Raw genomic sequence first — 19,893 nt, forward strand, 5'->3', positions numbered from 1 at the left:
CCGTCATCTTTTTGTGTTTTAAAGAGAACCTGTCACCAGATTTTTCCATTAATAAACAGTGTCCACCACCTTTCAATAACCTTCAATAGCACTCCCACAACCTCTTCATTAGATTACAGCTTCCTTGCATGCCTAAGAAAATGCTAATCAGCGCCGAATGTTCCAATGGTTTTTCCAGACCATGCTCAATGCCTCCCCTGTCCCTGCAATCGCTGTCTTGCCAGCCTTGATTGAAGAGGCTGACATCTCCTGCATCATCCCCAATCTGTTCAGTTCCCGCGCCTGCACTGAAAGGAGCAATAGCAACAGATGCACAGTAGACACTGGGGATGACATCAGCCACATCAATCAAGGCTGGATAAAAAGCTATTGTGGGGATAGACGATGTCCTGAACAGTTGGAGACGCCCATTGGACTGCTCAGTGACAATTAGCATATGAAGGTGAACAATTATAAAAAGTGTTTTCTTGGGTATTAAGGGAGAAGTGCTTGGACAGCAGAATGATGATCTAAACAGTTTATATAGGGAAAATCTGGTGACTTAAGGCCCCTTCACATTTAGCGACGCTGCAGCGATACCGACAACAATCCGGATCGCTGCAGCGTCGCTGTTTGGTCGCTGGAGAGCTGTCACACAGACCGCTCTCCAGCGACCAACGATGCCGGTAACCAGGGTAAACATCGGGTAACTAAGCGCAGGGCCGCGCTTAGTAACCCGATGTTTACCCTGGTTACCATGCTAAAAGTAAAAAAAAACAAACACTAGATACTTACCTACAGCCGTCTGTCCTCCAGCGCTGCGCTCTGCTTCTCTGCTCTCCTCCTGTACTGGCTGTGAGCCGGAAAGCAGAGCGGTGACGTCACCGCTCTGCTTTCCGGCTCACAGACAGTACAGGAGGAGAGCAGAGCACAGCGCTGGAGGACAGACAGCTGTAGGTAAGTATCTAGTGTTTTTTTTTTTTTACTTTTAGCATGGTAACCAGGGTAAATATCGGGTTACTAAGCGCGGCCCTGCGCTTAGTTACCCGATGTTTACCCTGGTTACCAGTGAAGACATCGCTGAATCGGTGTCACACACGCCGATCCAGCGATGTCTCCAGGGAGTCCAGCGACGAAATAAAGTTCTGGACTTTATTCAGCGACCAACGATCTCCCAGCAGGGGCCTGATCGTTGGTCGCTGTCACACATAACGATTTCATTAACGATATCGTTGCTACGTCACAAATAGCAACGATATCGTTAACAATATCGTTATGTGTGAAGGTACCTTTATGAAAGAAAAAGGAATCTCTACACTAAAAAAAAAAAGTAGTCAAATAAATTAACCTGAAAGTGTTACATAGACACAGAACAGAATTCTATAAATGGCATTAAATTGAAAGTAACTAAGCTTTCATTACTTTAATGCCCTGCCTTACCCTCTATAGTATTTTTTTTTTTTTGTCTTTTTGTGTTCCCTGATGTGACTACACATGCACAGTAGCATCTATCTGAACGCGATAGGTGCTAATGTGCAGCCGACAGCGCCATTTTGATGGTGATTTTTTTTTTTCTCTTTTCAGCATAGCAATGTAATAGGCACTAACTGACAAGTGATAATGAACATGCGCCACCATTTTGATGAAGTGACTTTTTTTCTCTCAAATATTCACATTAGTATATTCATTATGCAAACTAGGGGGCAGGTCAAGTGAGGGATCAGTGACCTGTCAGCAGTCTTCAGTATGAATATATAATCAGAGCACCACACACCCCAACCCCGCCTCAAGGCACGAGAATCTCATTAACACAAAACTGAAAATAAAGATTAGGAAACAACCACTATATGAATTTCATCAACCAAGGTATCATTTTATTCCGTATAACGGCGCCGACTTGACACTGTCTGTAGGTTACTGTGCACAAGCCTGCTGACAGGTTCCCTTTAATTCAGATTTGACCCATAAATTAACAGCAAGAGCAATCAGTCCAGGAGGAATAAGATTTCTTTAGTAAGATATGATACTATGCAACGTTGTAATAGATGTACTATTGATTTATACAATAAAAGTGAAAACTATACTTAAAATAGTTAAGAAAATGATTAGTGCCATTGAGATTGCGTTCTATTAATACAGGTACGCCAAGCTGCCTTTCAATCACTTGGGCCTTTTATTTCTACTTTTGCAAATCCATCAAGTTCTGGTCAATACTTTAAAGAAGAAGAATGTAAAACCGCAGATGATGTAAAGCCAGATGAAGCCAGTGAGAGGTTTGTCCTTCAGTTTTTTGTGTGCATGGTGGTGCAGATTGACATTAATAATAATAATTTTATTTATATAGCACCAACATATTCCGTAGCACTTTACATTATAGAGGGGACTTGTACAGACAATAGACATTACAGCATAACAAAAATCACAGTTCAAAATAGATACCAATAGGAGTGAGGGCCCTGCTCGCAAGCTTACAATCTATAGGAAAAAGGGGAGACACGAGAGGTGGATGGTAACAATTGCTTTAGTTATTCGGACCAGCCATAGTGTAAGGATCAGGTGTTCATGTAAAGCTGCATGAACTGGTTATCAGCCTAAGAATGTAGCAGTACAGACACAGAGGGATATTAACTGCATAAATTGTATGAGAACATGATGCAAGGAACCTGATTTTAGTTAAACTTTGATGAATGGCCCACACAGGGATAGTTGGGTTAATGCATTGAGGCGGTAGGCCAGTCTGAACAAATGCGCTTTTAGGGCACGCTTAAAACTGTGGGGATTGGGGGACATTAAATGTACATACTTATATTTTGATGTTAAAGGGAATCTGTCAGTACCCCCGCCCCCCTCCCCAGGATGTATATGACCCATTAATACGGGCATACAGATAATAGAAATGTTACACTAGTCCTGTCTGTATTCCTCATATAAACAGTCTTGTTGTTGAGAAATGTTATATTCTGTCTTTATGCTAATGGTTTCTTCCAGGCTGTGGGCCGTGCGGTGCCTGGAAGAAATCCCTGCCTGCTGTCCTCATTGTAATTCTACTCCCTGCCATGCACGTCAGTTATGGCCCCGTAATCCTGCGCTTTGCACTCCCTTATAAATACATACGTCATCATTCCTTCTGTGGGCGCTGTATTCTGTGACCTCTAGCTTGCGTGCTGATGAGTTGCTCTCCCCACTTACTCCCTACATAGTCATCGCTATGTACACATCGTTCCTAGCAATGACTGCGCAGGGAAGAAGTTGGGAGAGCACTTTATCGGTGTGCATGCCGCAGGTCAGTGACTCTCCTGCGCAGAAGATCCCTGAATGCAGCACCCACAGAAGGGAGGAAAAGGTATGTTTTGTAGAGGGATTGCAAGGGTGCAGGATTCCGGGGTCATAACTGACGTGCATGGGATGGGAGTAGTATTACAATGAAGACTGGAGGCAGGGATTTCTTCCAGGCTCTGGGGCGAAATCCTTAGCATATAATGAAAGAATATAACATTTCTCGGCAACAAGACCATTGATATGAGGCATACAGGTAGGACTAGTTTAACATTTCTATAACCTGTATGCCCATATTAATGTCATATACGTCCTGGAGTGTAACAGATTCCCTTTAAAAGAAAACAAATTAACACTGCCTCGTCTCGGAGTGTACCAGGTACAAAGTGCAGGTTCTAGTCACTTTTTTTTTCTCTCCAATTCACTACAGTCAATATTACTTTGTTTCCCTCCCCCAGTCTTAAATGCTGATATCCCTGTATTTCTTTTTAACAGATCCTCGAACAGTTGTCTTCTGGAAGATACGGAGTGTGCTACCCCAGAAGATGCAGCCGCAGCACATGGGTCTGAAACAGACCACAGGCCTCTTACCTTCACTGTAAAGCTAGAAACCAATTTGGATGATGATCCGGCTTCCGATGAAATCTTTAGGGTCACCAATCACTCTGTAGACTTTCTTCCACATTGCACTTTGGAGAATTCAGTTGACTCTGTTGATCCAGAACAGGGTTCTCCTGATGCAGAAGCATCGAAAGTTTTAGATTTGCAATCTCAGGAGAGCCCTGTTACTGAGCAAGAGCTATTCAATTCGTTCCATTACTGGAGGACTCCAATTCCTGAAATCGATATAGATCTGGAACTTCGGCATTCACAAGCTTCAGCACACTGCCCAGAAAAGAAGGCAGGAGTTCAGAAGGTGTCATCCCCCGGCTCTCCCAATTTAGCTATGGCTACCAGAAAAGAGCTGGAGGAGATGATCGAAAACCTGGAGCCGCACATAGATGATCCTGATGTTAAAGGTAATCAATTTAGGCTTCTTTTTTGTTTTTCTGTCTCTAAAAACACTACCAAACCTATCAACAAGCTGGGTGATATTGCAGCTTCAATACATACTCTTCACTGAAGCAGTCAGCCATGTTTTCCCATCCATGTCATTGGGGCACATAGACTAGGTTGTAGCTGCTTCCACTAGGAGGCTGACAATAAGTGGTTAACGGGAAACTATCAGGATGGATAACTCCATTAACCTATGGATAGAGTTAATCTGCAGTTTCATAGTGTTGGGAAGTTGTCCAACTGCTGTACTGACAGTGCAGCACCCATAAAAAGAAAAAAAAAAGTCATGCTGGCTTTCAGTCCTATTGACATGCCAGTGTGTCTACAGTCACTGCTACCAGCACGTTTCCTCTTACTCCTTCATTTAATCTTGTGCTTAAATATTTGCTTCCTTGTTTTTGTGATACCTAGGACAAGGTATCCTTTTCTGTCTGCTCTTCCCACACATGAGGATTTTTCTCTATAGCAGGAGCATTGAGCTTCTTGCTCCTCAGACATTTGTTCTTCATATGGTCTCGGTCAGGCTTCATAGGCCTCCTGCTTGCAAAGTAGACAACTTCCTCTCCCGATTAGACCATTCTAATGGATCACAAGTTGTATTTTTATGTACTCGTATTTCACGGAGCTTGTTCTGTACAAATATTAACTGATCATCCTGCCGAGAGTCTTGGGGTGCATATGCTGCTTTTTGCATTCCCTCTCCCATTTGTAGAGTTCAGGGACAGCGGTTCTCCATAGTCACTCTTTTGCTTCCTATGTATAGGGAGCTGATTTTGAACATTTCAGTCTGTTTCCCCTTATGATATCAAATAAGAAAAATTAATTTTCTTGTTACTGTAAAACCCTTTTGGTCTGGTTCACTGGGGGAAAGGGTCACACTCCTAAACAATGTGTATTAGATGTGCATTAAAAAAGTTGTCCAGTAGAAGGGCAAAAGGAGTGTATAACAATAAATATATGTAACTGGGGAATTATAGGTAGCAGAAAGGCAATAAAGTCTACGATAATAGGGGGCTGAAAACCGATCATATCGAGGAAAAATTATACAGTTTCTCCTTACCCGGTAATACTGTTCCTTTGGGATGCCCTACTTAAGGGAGTAAAGGTACCGTCACACATAACGATATCGTTGCTTTTTGTGACGTAGCAACGATATAGTTACCGAAATCTTTATGCGTGACAGCGACCAACGATCAGGCCCCTGCTGGGAGATCGTTGGTCGCTGAGGAAAGTCCAGGACTTTATTTCATCGCTGGATCTCCCGCTGACATCGCTGGATCGGCGTGTGTGACACCGATCCAGCGATGCCTTCACTGGTAACCAGGGTAAACATCGGGTAACTAAGTGCAGGGCCGCGCTTAGTAACCCGATATTTACCCTGGTTACCATTGTAAAAGTAAAAAAAAAACACTACATACTTACATTCCTGTCACGTTCCTCAGCGTCGGCTTCCCTGCGTCCCCCCAGTGTCAGCGCTGGCCGGCCGTAACGCAGAGCACAGCGGTGACGTCACCGCTCTGCTTTCCGGCCAGCGCGCTTACACAGTGCAGGGAAGCTGATGCTGGGGGATGCGACAGGAATGTAAGTATGTAGTGTTTTTTTTTTTACTTTTACAATGGTAACCAGGGTAAACATCGGGTTACTAAGCGCTGCCCTGCGCTTAGTAACCCGATGTTTACCCTGGTTACCCGGGGACTTCGGGATCGTTGGTCGCTGGAGAGTTGTCTGTGTGACAGATCTCCAGCGACCAAACAGCGACGCTGCAGCGATCGGCATCGTTGTCTAGATCGCTGCAGCGTTGCTTAATGTGACGGTACCTTAAGGATGGTTGTGCTCCCATCGAAGTAGATTGTTAGTAGATGTAGGTTTCCCTAAAGGTATGTGTTGTTCAGTTTAATCTCACATGTAAATCTTAGGCCTATCTTGTTCACATTTAGACAATCTACAAATTTCCTAAAAGAACAAGCATCCCCTAACCATACTATCAGAATGTCCTTTATGAAGTGTCCTCGGGAAAGAATAAGGGGGCTCCACCAAGAATCTGCAGTAGATCAGTGAACCTAACTATGGATTTGTGTCGTTTGGCACTGTCCTTTTGCTGTGCATGTTAATGTCTATCATTGGAGCTGGACTTGTCTACAAAACTTTAAAATAATTTACTGATTTTATTTCACATGGGTTTCATTCAAATTATGTGACTTCCTAGGGCTGACTTAGAGATTACCAGGGTCAGTCTACATTGAGAGAAATCTCCATTGTCACATTATCTTTAGGGTACCAACCCCTACAGTTAGGAAGGTGACAGAAACTGAATCCTAGTGTTTTTTTATTTCCTGATTAGACTAATTTTCCCTTAATATCATCAGTTTTCAATAGAGGGATTTTTCCCTTCTCTTTTTTGCAGACAGGCAATAATCTCCAGTTACATATTTTTATCATACACTCCTTTTGTCCCTCTCATGAGGCCACTTTTTTAGGTTCCTTTTAATCATAGCTAATAAACTTTGTTTCTAGCAGGTTTTCTGACTGTTAGATAATAGGTCATTAATACCAGATCGATGGCGATGTGACACCTGGCAGCCCCGCTGATCAGCTGTTACTGGTGCTGTTGGTGACCAGATGTGCTTGGCTGCGGAACAGCACAGCCCCATCACCTGCAAAGTGGCTGGAATTCATTCTGGTTTGCAGATGCACCCCCTGTTCCTACAAATAAGGGTGAACATGCAGTACCCAGCCTCATCAGCCACAATGCGGTTGACTGAGTTGTGCACCCCCACAACTATTCACATTTGCCCATCAATATAAATGTACCAGATAACCCCTTTAACTTATGAATACTAGTGATGTGGAGAAGGAAAATCTGAGAATGGCTTTGCTCCTGTAAGGCATATGGTTCAACCATTTGTTCTCTAAACTGTAACTTGTATATACATGGTTAAGTTTTGTGACTGATGCAAATTTGGGTTTTCACAAAGTTTTCCGTTTTACTATATATAGTAGCAATTTGCACTAACTCTTATAGGAAGTGTTAAATTGCAAAATATTGCAGTCGTTCCTTGCCATGAAAATCCCCATGTTAACAGAATTTCAGCCCTACTATAAGTTTTCAGTGTTTTTTTTTCTCCTAAGCTCTGGAGAAATTGTTAAAGGGACACTGTCACCTGAATTTGGAGGGAACAATATTGCAATATTGGATTGAAGTTCATTCTCTGTCCTCCATAGTACACGCCTGCGCAAGGCAAGATTGCCTTGTGCAGGCATGTACTACAGAGGACAGAGAATGAACTTCAATCCAATATTGCAGCCAGCGGGTAAGGAAAAGGTGAATCAAAAACCCAAAAACCCCGCCTCCATGGCTGAAGATTGTTACCTCCAAATTCAGGTGACAGTGTCCCTTTAATGAGGACAAAGCAGCTGATAACACTGTCCTGTTTGATGGAATTATAAGAGCAGACTTGTTGCTTTAACAGGGGGCTAGTGCTTGAAATCCTTGTCTTCTGTTAGCCATGGTTACCTCCAAGGAAACGTGCAGTCATGTGTTTTGCATCGAAAGTGCTCTACAGGCAAGGACATTGCTGCTTGTAAGACTGCCCCTAAATCAACCATTTTTTTGGATCATCAGTAACTTCAGAGAGCTTCAATTGCTCTAAATAAGGCTTCATAGTGCCCAAGAATGTCCAGAAAGTGTCAGGATCAATTTCTAAAGAAGATTCAGCTATTGGATTGGTTTTCAGCTATGGGATTGGTTCAGTACCAGTGCAGAGCTTGCTCAGGAGTGGCAGCAGGCAGGTGTGGGTGCATCAGAGACTTATGGAGACTGGCCTGGTGTCAAGAAGGGAAACAAAAAACTGCTTCTCTACTAGAAGGACATCAAGGACAGACTGACCTTATAATTATACTTCAGTATACTATATAAACATCTGTCTAAAAGACCTAAAAACACAGAAGTGGCAAACTTTGTGGAAAAACAAAACTTGTGCGAGTCTCAACTTTTGTCCATGGCTGTAAGAAAATGTTGTAATTTATGAAATTCCATTCTCATTTGTCAGTGACATTTTATCAGAAAGGGCCTGTCAGTGTTCCTGGTGCAGCAGGAAAATATAAGATTATACATTACTCATTCACATGAATATATTGTCTGTGTACTATAGGACAGGTCCACAAGTGTTTGAATGTACCAAAAAATGCTCAACAAGAGCAAAACTGAATTTTGGGTCCATGTAATAATTACACTGTGCAGTGGTGATGCACAACACTATAAATAAACAAAGTCTATACCAAGAATTCCCAAAAAAGCACAAGGAGGGGTTAATATGATGAAACAGCATACTTTTATTGAACATGTATCAAAAATAAGACAGGAATGCAAAAGAGGGGTATGATTGGTAAAGTACAGCTAAAAGATTATTGACACCGTGAAGATGACAGTATATGGTGCCAAAAGGTGAGAAAATAACATTGAACGTGTCTCAATGGGCACAGTCACACATAATATCCAAGACAATAGACCAAACAATAGTCTCCAATTGGAAACCTGCCATATAATTAGATTAACGCATCAGCTGGATTAGTGAGAGCTGACATCCAGCCGGTATCCTACTGTGAGGGGCTGCTGGTGTCTGATAATAACCCGATGCAATATAGTAATAGCGGTAGTTATAAATTGGCAGTTATTTCTGTCTAAGGTTTTAGAACAAGGTAACAGACTATGGTACCATACCTTGGGACATGGTGTTCCTTATGTGCTGCTGTGTCCGTGAGACGCGCTGGCCTCGACGCGCGTTTCACCGCCTACGGCTTCGTCAGGAGGCATCAAGTGTTTGAAGTCTATACTCCAGCCAAAAGATAAAATAACTCTGATATCTCTAATAAAATATATGAAACTAAATAGTCCTTTTAGTACAAATCGTACATTAAAGCTGTTGTCTGGGCAAAATGAAAAGTTCACTAGTGCAGTAAAAAATAACAATCTGATACTCTCCTAGCTGTGCGACATTACTATACCACTATTGGACGTCTCCTAGCGAAAAGCCCAACATATGATCACTGAGTGATCCCTTCAACTCTAGCTATATGCACCAATAGAGGACAATAGAAGGTACACATATGTTACCAATATATAAATTTATTAAATACTAGATGGCAGCCCGATTCTAAAGAATCGGGAGTCTAGAATCCATATATACTTTATTTATTCAAATGTAAGAATAATACAATTAATAAATAATAGTAAGAAAGAACAAAAATAATAGGCAGTATATGGAGAAAACGCCAAACAAAAGTTCAAAATTGGTGTGAAAATGTCACTGAACCACTTCACAACTAAATATATATAGTTTTGGTAAATGGTATTATCATTTTTTTGACGAAATTCGGCAGGAGCTTGAAGAGCAACGTCACTGGGCCCGCCTCCACGCAGTAGAAACTTGCTGTGAGGTAAAAATTCAAAAATCACACCAAAATGGCGGGCGGAGTGTGTCACAATACGGCACATTTCTGATTGGTCGCTCGCAGCAGGCGGCAACCAATCAGACACTGGACACTGTTGACGTCACTTATCTCCGGACATTAGCTCCGGACAAAGCCACGGAAGTTGGCACAAATTGCAGGAAGTAGTATTCTAGGCAATTATATATTAGATCCATTATACAAATATAAATTCAACAGTGTAAAACACCTATAACACACAAACATATAGACATAACAATACCCTAAACCTAGGGGAGGAAGTAGGACCGGCTATGTACAGTAGAAAAACCGATGAGACCACGTAACCACCCAGCACAACACACCACGTCTATGGGTAGAGTAAAGAATAGCATATAGGTACAATAATGCCTACCAGGAGTTGTATATAACTAAGCAGTGGATATAAATGGCACATCAAAATATGTCGGGGCTGATTCACAATATAGCGTATATACAGGTGACAATGTCCACACAAGACAAATGTGGGTAACTACAGCCCACAATCCTGTACCATCCACATAAGATACAGCCAAAAAGGCAACTACCTGGAAAGAACTCACCCTAAAGGTACTGTCACACTAGACCATATCGCTAGCGATCCGTGACGTTGCAGCGTCCTCGCTAGCGATATCGTCCAGTGTGACAGGCAGCAGCGATCAGGCCCCTGCTGGGAGATCGCTGGTCGGGGAAGAAAGTCCAGAACTTTATTTCGTCGCTGGACTCCCCGTAGACATCGCTGAATCGGCGTGTGTGACACCGATTCAGCGATGTCTTTGCTGGTAACCAGGGTAATCATCGGGTAACTAAGCGCAGGGCCGCGCTTAGTAACCCGATGTTTACCCTGGTTACCATCCTAAAAGTAAAAAAACAAACACTACATACTTACCTACCGCTGTCTGTCCTCCAGCGCTGTGCTCTGCTCTCCTCCTGCTCTGGCTGTGAGCGTCGGTCAGCCGGAAAGCAGAGCGGTGACGTCACCGCTCTGCTTTCTGGCTGCCCGGCGCTCACAGCCAGACCAGAGAAGCAGAGCGCCGAGGACAGACAGCGGAAGGTAAGTATGTAGCGTTTGTTTTTTTACTTTTTAGGATGGTAACCAGGGTAAACATCGGGTTACTAAGCGCGGCCCTGCGCTTAGTTACCCGATGTTTACCCTGGTTACCGGGGACCTCGGGATCGTTGGTCGCTGGAGAGCTGTCTGTGTGACAGCTCTCCAGCGACCAAACAGCGACGCTGCAGCGATCCGGATCGTTGTCGGTATCGCTGCAGCGTCGCTATGTGTGACGGTACCTTTAGGCATAGACAGAGCTATTACCCAATACTGAAATGCTAATGGTGCCTCCAGATGGTAACATAACATAGCAAGAGAGAATACCATATGCTCAGTATATACCTGCAGCCATGGTGAAGTGTGGGTGATAGTGGTCCCGTAGCACACCTCGACGCGCGTTTCACTGCCCCCGCAGTTTCGTCAGACGAAACTGCGGGGGCAGTGAAACGCGCGTCGAGGTGCTATATTGTGAGTCAGCCCCGACATATTATTTTGAAGTGCCATTTATATCCACTGCTTAGTTATATACAACTCCTGGTAGGCATTATTGTACCTATATGCTATTCTTTACACTGTTGAATTTATATTTGTATAATGGATATTTAATAAATTTATATATTGGTAACATATGTGCACCTTCTATTGTCCTCTATTGGTGCATATACCACTATTGGGGCTGATGTAGCCATGATTGGCGTCAGTGTTTAGATGACTTTAGTGCATCATAAAAAAATAAAAAAAAATTTCTGGTGTGCTGCTGAAGCCATTCAGACCACAGTGGGTTTATGATGGTGTAATGGTAATGTCTCCTCTTCCCGTGTAAGCAACGAGCGGTATACCTAATTAGAAATGAGCTGTTTAAAACCTTCTTTTTTTTTTTTTCCACTTCATTGTGGAGATACGAGCGGTGTGCAAATCTCTCCAAGCCAAGAGGCAGTTGACAGAATTCTCTGGGGCGCTTCCTTTTTTTTTTTTTTTTTTTTTCATTGCTGCCTAATCATATGAAGGCAGTATCATACAGGGGTTAAAAAGCATATGCCCACAAAGAAGGTGAAAACTCTTTTCCAGCGTGGTCTGGGGAGACCACTCACGTTGATTCCTGTTACAGCGGTGGGAGAGGAGCGCTGCAGTAAAGAGCATAGTGCAAGAAGAGTTTGTAACATGCAGTGCTCTCGGACATCTACGAGTATGTGACAAAAGCTTCTCCTCAATGTCTGCGCTTCACACTGCCGCTGTTCCCCTCTCCACGGCACTGTAATGACAGTAAGCATTGGGAGCTAGAATGCTGTGTGATAAGGGTAGATGGAGCAATCTCACCAAACCATGTTGAAAATGCATGTTTTGCCATTTTGTGGGCTTTGGCTTTCTGCCCCTGTATGATGCTGCCTTCTTATGATTTGGCAGCTTCATCTGGGGGTGAAAATTTGCATGGAAACCTTCAAAAAGAACTTGAAGACCTACTTCTTCCGACAAGCCTACAACCTGCAGTGACCGGCGATCGACCAAACCACTGCACGACCAGCTCTACCCTCACCTACTGTATCCTCACCCATCCCTTGTAGATTGAGTCCTCGCGGGCAGGGTCCTCTCTCCTCCTGTACCTGTCGTGACTTGTATTATGGTTACTGTACTTGTTTTTATTATGTATACCCCTCTGCACATGTAAAGCGCCATGGAATAAATGTTGCTATAATAATACTGGGCACTGTAAAATTTAGAAGTTCAGATCTCCACACCAAAATGAGGGGGAGTTTTAATCAGCTCTTCACCCCCTTTATGATGAGGTTTGCAGTTACACATAAAAGTTGTGAAATGTCCTCTTTAAATGCTGCTGTCAGAGATTGACAGCAGTATGAAGAGGTTAATAGCAATGTTCATATCTCCGCTATAAGTGCTGACAGGCAGATGCTGCCTGTTTTACACTTAACTCCTGCGTCTGCTCCATACACAAGCACCAGATGTGTGATGTACTATGACCTCACAAGTCGAGGAGTTAAATGCCTGCCGCTACTAGAATATAAGGGCCTCAGGTTGAATGCCGGCATCACATCTAACACTGAGATGTTCTTCTTGCACTATTCTAGGGACAACACTTGTTTGAAGTTGGAAAGCAGTATGAACAGTTATATTAGTAAAATTGTCCTGGCAGCCAATAAATTAAAGCAGTTTACCAGTTGTCAGTCTTGCTAGCCATATTGATGTCATTTTGAAGTGAAAACTCGCTACTTTAGCAATTAATTTAAATTCTCTCTTCTGACGACTAGCCATGACATTAGTATTGCCTCTTACTAATGATCTGAAATATTTTTATGAATTTTGTCTTATGTTCAAAAAGTCTCCTAAGTGTATATTTGGACACTAGATGCCATTCAATGGCTTAGGCTGCGTTCTGGCAGTCCGTTAGACGGACTGCGTTACACTGCGGCATAACGCGGTGTAACGCAGTCCGTCAACGCTGCCATTAACCCCTATATTGGGCGCATTGCCAACGCATGCCATAGTGGGCGTGTGCTATCGATGTGCCGTCATTGAGTGACGGACCCTCGGACGCGGGCTGCAGCGTTTCCGGGTCCGTCACCGCTAGCGTGAATAGAGCATCTGCTAGCTCTATCTGCGCTAGTGCAATCGCATTTCGTCACTTGCGTTAACGCAGTCCTTTTGACGCATGCGTTGAATGGGCCTGCTTTAACGCAATGTGAACCTAGCCTTACTTTGTGCTATGGTGTAGATTTTCCATGCAGTTTATCTTTATTTAGAACTACTGAACATGTGTTTGATTTCTCCTGGTTCCTTTATATTCTGATATCATTATAGGTATAAAGTTGCCTTAGTGCAGAATTAATTAACACGTGTCTGTGATTGCAGAAACTAAGCATGGAGTAAGTTCAGGGGCTGAGCAATGTCCGCGTGGCCAATACTGGCTATGTTAGATAACCGGCATCTGTCTCTAGCATCATTCTAACATGCCAGTCTCTGACAGCGACATTTGAATGTAATGTGTATCTTTGTTTTTCCCTTCACCCATGACAGCACACCTGAGAGGGATCTGCCCAGCCAGGACAGGAAACCTACTGAAATAAAAGGGTGGTACCTCTCCGCCGCTTCATTTGGGTTTCCTGTCCTGACTGGAACCCTTGTGCTGAGACCCGAGCGGGCTGAAGGTTTTATTCTTTTTATCTACTTTACCCACTTCTGTCCTGGCACTGGAAGAACAGGCAGAGCACCTGTGTGCCGGCCGTAAGGTGTTGGAAGCGCTGTCCAGTGAGCCTTGGCGCACGTGCGGGCATGGGTGGCACAGTCATTGGCCAGGCAGCTCTTCTGCATCCACCGCTCCGCTGTCCTTCTTCTGCCTTCGGGCTGCAGCTCTGTAGTGAGCCTGACTTCCAGGGGCACGCTCCGCTGACGTGGTGCGCAAGACACGCCGGGAATGGGCATGACATCAGAGGGGGTGCGCTGGGCCAAGATGGCGGTGCTTTATGTGAAAAAGGCGGCTGGGACTCATGGAGACTTGGTGCGTCATGGAGGGGGGGGTGCATCGGAGGAGGCGGGAAGCGCAGTGGATCACTTTAAGGAGGGATGACCACAGAAGAAGCGCTTATTTCCAAAGCTTCCCATCATGGAGGAGGACGACAACAGCAGCAGCAGCCACTGCAGCCTTTTCAGCAGCAGCAGCAATCAACAGTATCTGTGCCTGGTCACCAGCTCGTCCGCTCTAAAGGGAACAGCTGCTCGAGTGTCAGTGTCGAAAGCTCGGCTGCCATCCCGATCAGAGTTCACAGGACTCCTCGGTATCCAGGAGGGATGTTGTATGTACCCCTGATCAGCCTCTGAATCCTGTCATCACGGACTCCGAGGCCTTTCCACAGTCTGTTGGGGAATATCATAGTGAATTCCTGTCCTCCTCCTCCTCTGACAGTGATATAGGTGGCCGATCTCCGACCTTGCTTTCCGGATGAAGATACGGATAGACTGTGTAGGGCAGTCAGGTCAACAATGGGCCTGAAGGAGGAGAAAGCACCTAAATCCCTAGAGGATATTATGTTTGGGGCCTGGAGGAAAGGAAGAAGTGTACCTTTCCTGTTAATTGTATAGATAGAGTGGAAGGAGCCAGAGAGATCTGGTAGCCTGCCGTCATCTTCTAAATGGAGATACCCCTTTGAAGAAAGAGACTCAGTTGGGATAAAATTCCTAACATCGATGGGGCAGTAGCGAAATCCTCTTTAAAAGGTTGGCCCTTTCCTTTGAGGATTCCGGAGCACTTAGAGACCCATTGGATAAAAAGCTGACTGGTTCCTGAGGCACACCTGGAAGGCAGCCACAGGGGGTCTGAAGTTGGCAATAGCTGGTTCTTATACTGCCCACTCCCTTATGGTCTGGCTGCAACAGATGGAGGAGCAACTTAAGAGTAAGCTCCCGAGAAATGAGATCTTGGCCAATATGACTCTGTTGCAGGGAGCAGCGGCCTTTCTAGCAGACACCTGAGCAGACTGTGTGGTTAGCGGCTATGTCGGCGCCTACACAATGTGGCTAGACGGACCTTATGGCTGAAGGGGTGTCCGGGAGACCTGCATTCAAAGCATAGACTCTGCTCCATCCCACGTGATTGCCAGTTTCTCTTCGGACAAAAGCTAGAAGACATTTTGGAGAAGGCAGGCGACAAAAAGAGAGGATTCCCTTGTTTCCTGGTGGAAGCTAGGAGACCTTCTTTTCGGAGGAGGAGGTTCAATAGGGGACGTCCTCCGTGAGAAAGGTATAGCTGGGAGTTCAAGGACAGAACTACATCTTCTAAAAAGACACCCCCTCCCAATGACATCAGCTCAGAGGTAGGGGGAAGGCTCACCATCTTTCTCCCCACCTGGGTGAACATCTCTCCCAGCCACTGGACCTGAAGTATCATCAAAGACGGTCTGAATATACCACCTCGCCAGTCCTTTGTATTAGCACCCCACAGGAAATCACTAGAACAGCTGTCACTGGAGGCAGAGAACTTGGGACTCTTACAAAAGTGGGTTCTGTGCGAAGTCCCGGTGGAAGAAATCGGAAGGGGATTTTACCCCCCCCTTCTTTTTGATAAAGAAGCCTGATGGTTCCCTGAGGACTACCATCAGCCTGAGGAAGCTCATCCGATGGATTGTGAATTATTCCTTCAAGATGGAGTAAGTGAACACAGCTATACAGCTGTTATTCCAGGATTGTTTCATGGCGGTGAAAGACTTAAAGGATGCCTATTATCACATGCCAATCCATTGGGGCCATCAGAAATTCCTGATGGTGGCTCTGTATGTCCAGGTTGGGTCAGGCATTACCAGTATACAGCCCTTCCATTCGGACTGTTAATTACTCCTAGAGTATTTACTAGTGATGAGCGAGTGTACTCGTTGCTCGGGTTTTCCCGAGCACGCTTGGGTGGTCTCCGCGTATTTGACTGCTCGGAGATTACGTTTTCATAGCCTCAGCAGCATGATTTACAGCTATTAGCCAGCTTGATTACATGTGGGGATTACCTAGCAGCCAGGCAACCCCCACATGTACTCAGCCTGGCTAATAGCTGTAAATCATTCAGCTGCCTGATGAAAACTAAATCTCCGAACACTAACAAATACTCGGAGGTCACCCGAGCGTGCTCGGGAAAACCCGAGCAACAAGAACACTCGCTCAACACTAGTATTTACCAAGGTAATATCAGAGTTGATGGCCTACTTTCGTTCTCGGAACACCGTTATCCCGTACCTGAACGACTTCCTTATAGTTGGAAGGTCAGAAGATCACTCTGCAGAGCAGGTGAGGGAGGTGACGGTGGTCCTGCAGGAGTCTGGCTGGATGGTGAATAACCTGAAATGAAGACTAAAACCAGGAAAGGATTCAATCCTTTCTGGGGTTTGTGTTGGACTCCAAGCACCAGATCTTTATCCTAACAGAGGACAAAGTAGCCAAAATTATGGCCCTGGCACTGTGAGCGATACATCAGCCAAAAATGACACTATGAAAAGCTATGTTCTTCATAGGATCCCTAACATCTTGTATACTGGCAGTAAGATGGGCCCAATTTCACCTCAGCCAGCTACAGTGGGAGGTCCTGTCTGCACAGAAATTGTTAAAAGGGCATTTAGATAGAAAGTTACATCTTTCTTCGGCAATAATGGATTCCCAGTCTTGGTGGACAGTAAGAGAACATTTGTCCTCAGGAGTCCAATGGATAAGGCCAGTGGAGGACATTATCATGACGCATGCGAGCAATACCGGATGGGGGACACATCTGAGGTCTTATTCAGTGCAGGGGACCTGGTATCGTCTAGAAAGGGGTCAGGGTTTGAACTTAAAATATCTGTGGGCTGTGGAAAGAGCCTTGACACTTTTTCCCCATCCTCCGGGGTCGCCATGTCCAAGTCAGGTCACCATGAGGGAGGAACAAGGTCACATACAATAATGATGGCAGCAAACATCCTACTCCAGCTAGCGGAGAAACACCTTCTGTCCCTTACTGCATGTCACAAAAGGGGAATCGACAACACAAGAGCAGCCCTCCTTGCAAGAAATTGAGACAGGGAGAATGGTCTCTAAATTCCCAAATTTTCCATTAGCTAGTGCGGGCATGGGGACAGCCAGAGCTAAATCTGTTTGCCAGCTTACACAACAGGAAAGTGAGGAACTTCAGATTCCTTGGAGGTTCAGGGTGGCCTATGCATTTCCCTCAATAGCGATGATTCCAGCAGTCGTGAGGAAGATCAGGGAGGATCAAGCGAGGGTAATTCTCATTACTCCATTCTGGCCGAAGAGACTGTGGTTCTCCTTTCTAAGGCTAATGTCCGTGTCCGACCCATGGGTTCTACCAGAGATCCCGGATCTTCTTACCAAGGGAACGGTGTGCCACTCTCAAGTGAAGGGCTTCCATCTGGCAGCATGGAATTTGAGAGGGCATTACTGAGTCGGCAGGGGCTCTCACCAGGGCTAGTCTCCACCCTGTTGAATGTATGGTAGAACATAGAAAAAATTCCTGGAATTTTTAGGGCAGACCTTAGGTAATGGAGCCCCGGTTGGGCCCATTCTAGAATTTTCTGCAGTTGGGGTTGCAACTAGGGTTAGCAACTAATACTTTCAAAGTGCAGGTGTCAGCCATGGGTGCCTTTAATTGCAACCTAGCAGCAAATAGATGGATGTCTTGTTTTATAAGATCATGTAGTAGATCAAGACAGGTTATAGTTCCAAAAATTCCTCCATGGGACCTAAACCTAGTTTTAGAGGCGCTAACAAAGGACCCATTTGATCCCTTATGGGATTTATCTGTGAACTTCCTCACACTTAAGACGTTGTTGATAGTGGCCCTAACATCAGCCCACAAGTTGAGTGATATACGAGCCCTGAACATATGTCCCCCCCCCCACATACAGGTGTATGACGACTGAATTGTTCTAAAGCAGGACCCATCATATCTTCCCAAGGTGGTTCTTAAATTCCATAGGCGCCAAGACATTACTTTGCTCTCCTTTTGTAATGACCATAAAAATCCAGGGGAAGAAAAATTCCATACATTAGATATGAGGAGGTCCATGTTAGAATATATGTCCATGACCAATCCGTGGAGAAAGGACCAGTCCCTATTAATGATCTTTCAAGATAGCAGAACTTAGGGTATGGGGTGCCTAATATTACCATTGCCAAATGAAACAGGGATACCATTAGTTTCTTACTCTGCGAATGGTGCTCTGGTTCCTGAAGGCATCAAGGCTCACTCCACCAGGGCCGTGGCTACCTCATAGGCAGAAAAGGTGGAGGTATCAATTGATCAGATCCTCATCATCTACTTTCTTTAAGCACTACAGACTGAATCTGTCCTCCTTTGCTAGAAGGGTGCTGCAAGCGGTGGTCCCTCCCCTCCCTAAGGTGTTTAATTTCTCCAAAGATCTCTCAGGTGTGCTGTCATGGGTTCCGGATAAACCAGCTACCGGTAAGTAACCTTAGTGTTTCTCTTGGCATTCATGAACCTGCTGAGGGCCTGACTCACTGCCGTCTTCGTACACCACTGAAGCTCGGCTATAAAGTACCTTATGAAAGTATTCTTTTCACCTATTTTTGTTACATTACGTGTTTTAAATATTTTTGTAATCCGATTTTGTGTGTGATAAATAGTCTAAGTTGGTGATGTGAGAAAAATCTAGGCTTAAATTTATGGGATACGAACAAAGTGTCACATGGTCTGTCAGTATATGCACACCTTTTCTGAAAGGCCACAGAGATGCACCACTAACCAAACACCATGAACACCAAGGAGATCTCCAAATGAGTCAGGGACAAAGTTGTTGAGAAGTACAAGTCAGGGTTGGGTTATATTAAAAAATAAAATAAAAAATCTATATCTTCTAATCTCTATCAAATGGAAAGAACTTGGTGCCACAACAAACCTGCCAAGAGAGAGCTGCTCACCAAAAGTCTCATCCTGGCCAAGGAGGGGATTAATCAGAGAGGCAGCACTGAGACCAAAGGTAACCCTGAAGGAGCTGCAGAGTTCCCAAGCAGGGACTGGAGTATCTGTCCATATGACCACAATAAGCAGTACACTCCATAGAGGTGGGCTTTATCGAAGAAAGAGCAGAAAAAGCCTTTACTTACAAAAATTATAAGGCTTGATTTGAGTTTGCCAAAAGACATGTGGGAGACTCCCCAAATGTATGAATGAAGGTGCTGTGATCAGATGTGACAAAAATGTAACTTTTTGGCCTCCAAGGTAAACTGAATGTCTTGTGCCAAACCAACAGAGCTCATCATACCAAGAACACCATCCCCACAGTGAAACGTGGTGGCAGCAGGGATAGGGAAAATGGTCTGAGTCGAGGAGAAGATGGATGTACGAAATATTTTTGAGCAAAGCCTGTTTGTCTGTGATTTGAGACTGGGAATGGAGGTTTACCTTCCAACAAGACAATGACCAAAAGCATACTGCTAAAGCAACATTTGAGTAATTTAAGGGGAAACGTGTAATTGTTTTGGAGCGGCCTAGTCAAAGCCCAGAACTTAATCCAATTGAGAATCTGTGGTCAGACTTGAGGATTGCTGTTCACCAGAGGAAA

General features: G+C 44.5%; 1 protein-coding gene across 4 annotated transcripts in view; it reads left to right on the plus strand.

Moving 5' to 3' along the window:
• PPP4R1 (protein phosphatase 4 regulatory subunit 1) overlaps window positions 1-19,893 on the plus strand; it is a 92,751-nt gene that overhangs the window by 22,491 nt on the left and 50,367 nt on the right. For all 4 annotated transcript variants that reach the window (XM_069731045.1, XM_069731047.1, XM_069731046.1 and 1 more), the window contains exons 10-11: window positions 2,119-2,252; window positions 3,751-4,274. In XM_069731045.1, coding sequence (XP_069587146.1) covers window positions 2,119-2,252; window positions 3,751-4,274 — 658 coding nt within the window. The remainder of the gene's footprint in view (window positions 1-2,118; window positions 2,253-3,750; window positions 4,275-19,893) is intronic.

Source organism: Ranitomeya imitator, chromosome 6 (assembly GCF_032444005.1).
Source record: "Ranitomeya imitator isolate aRanImi1 chromosome 6, aRanImi1.pri, whole genome shotgun sequence".
NCBI classification, from domain to species: domain Eukaryota; kingdom Metazoa; phylum Chordata; class Amphibia; order Anura; family Dendrobatidae; genus Ranitomeya; species Ranitomeya imitator.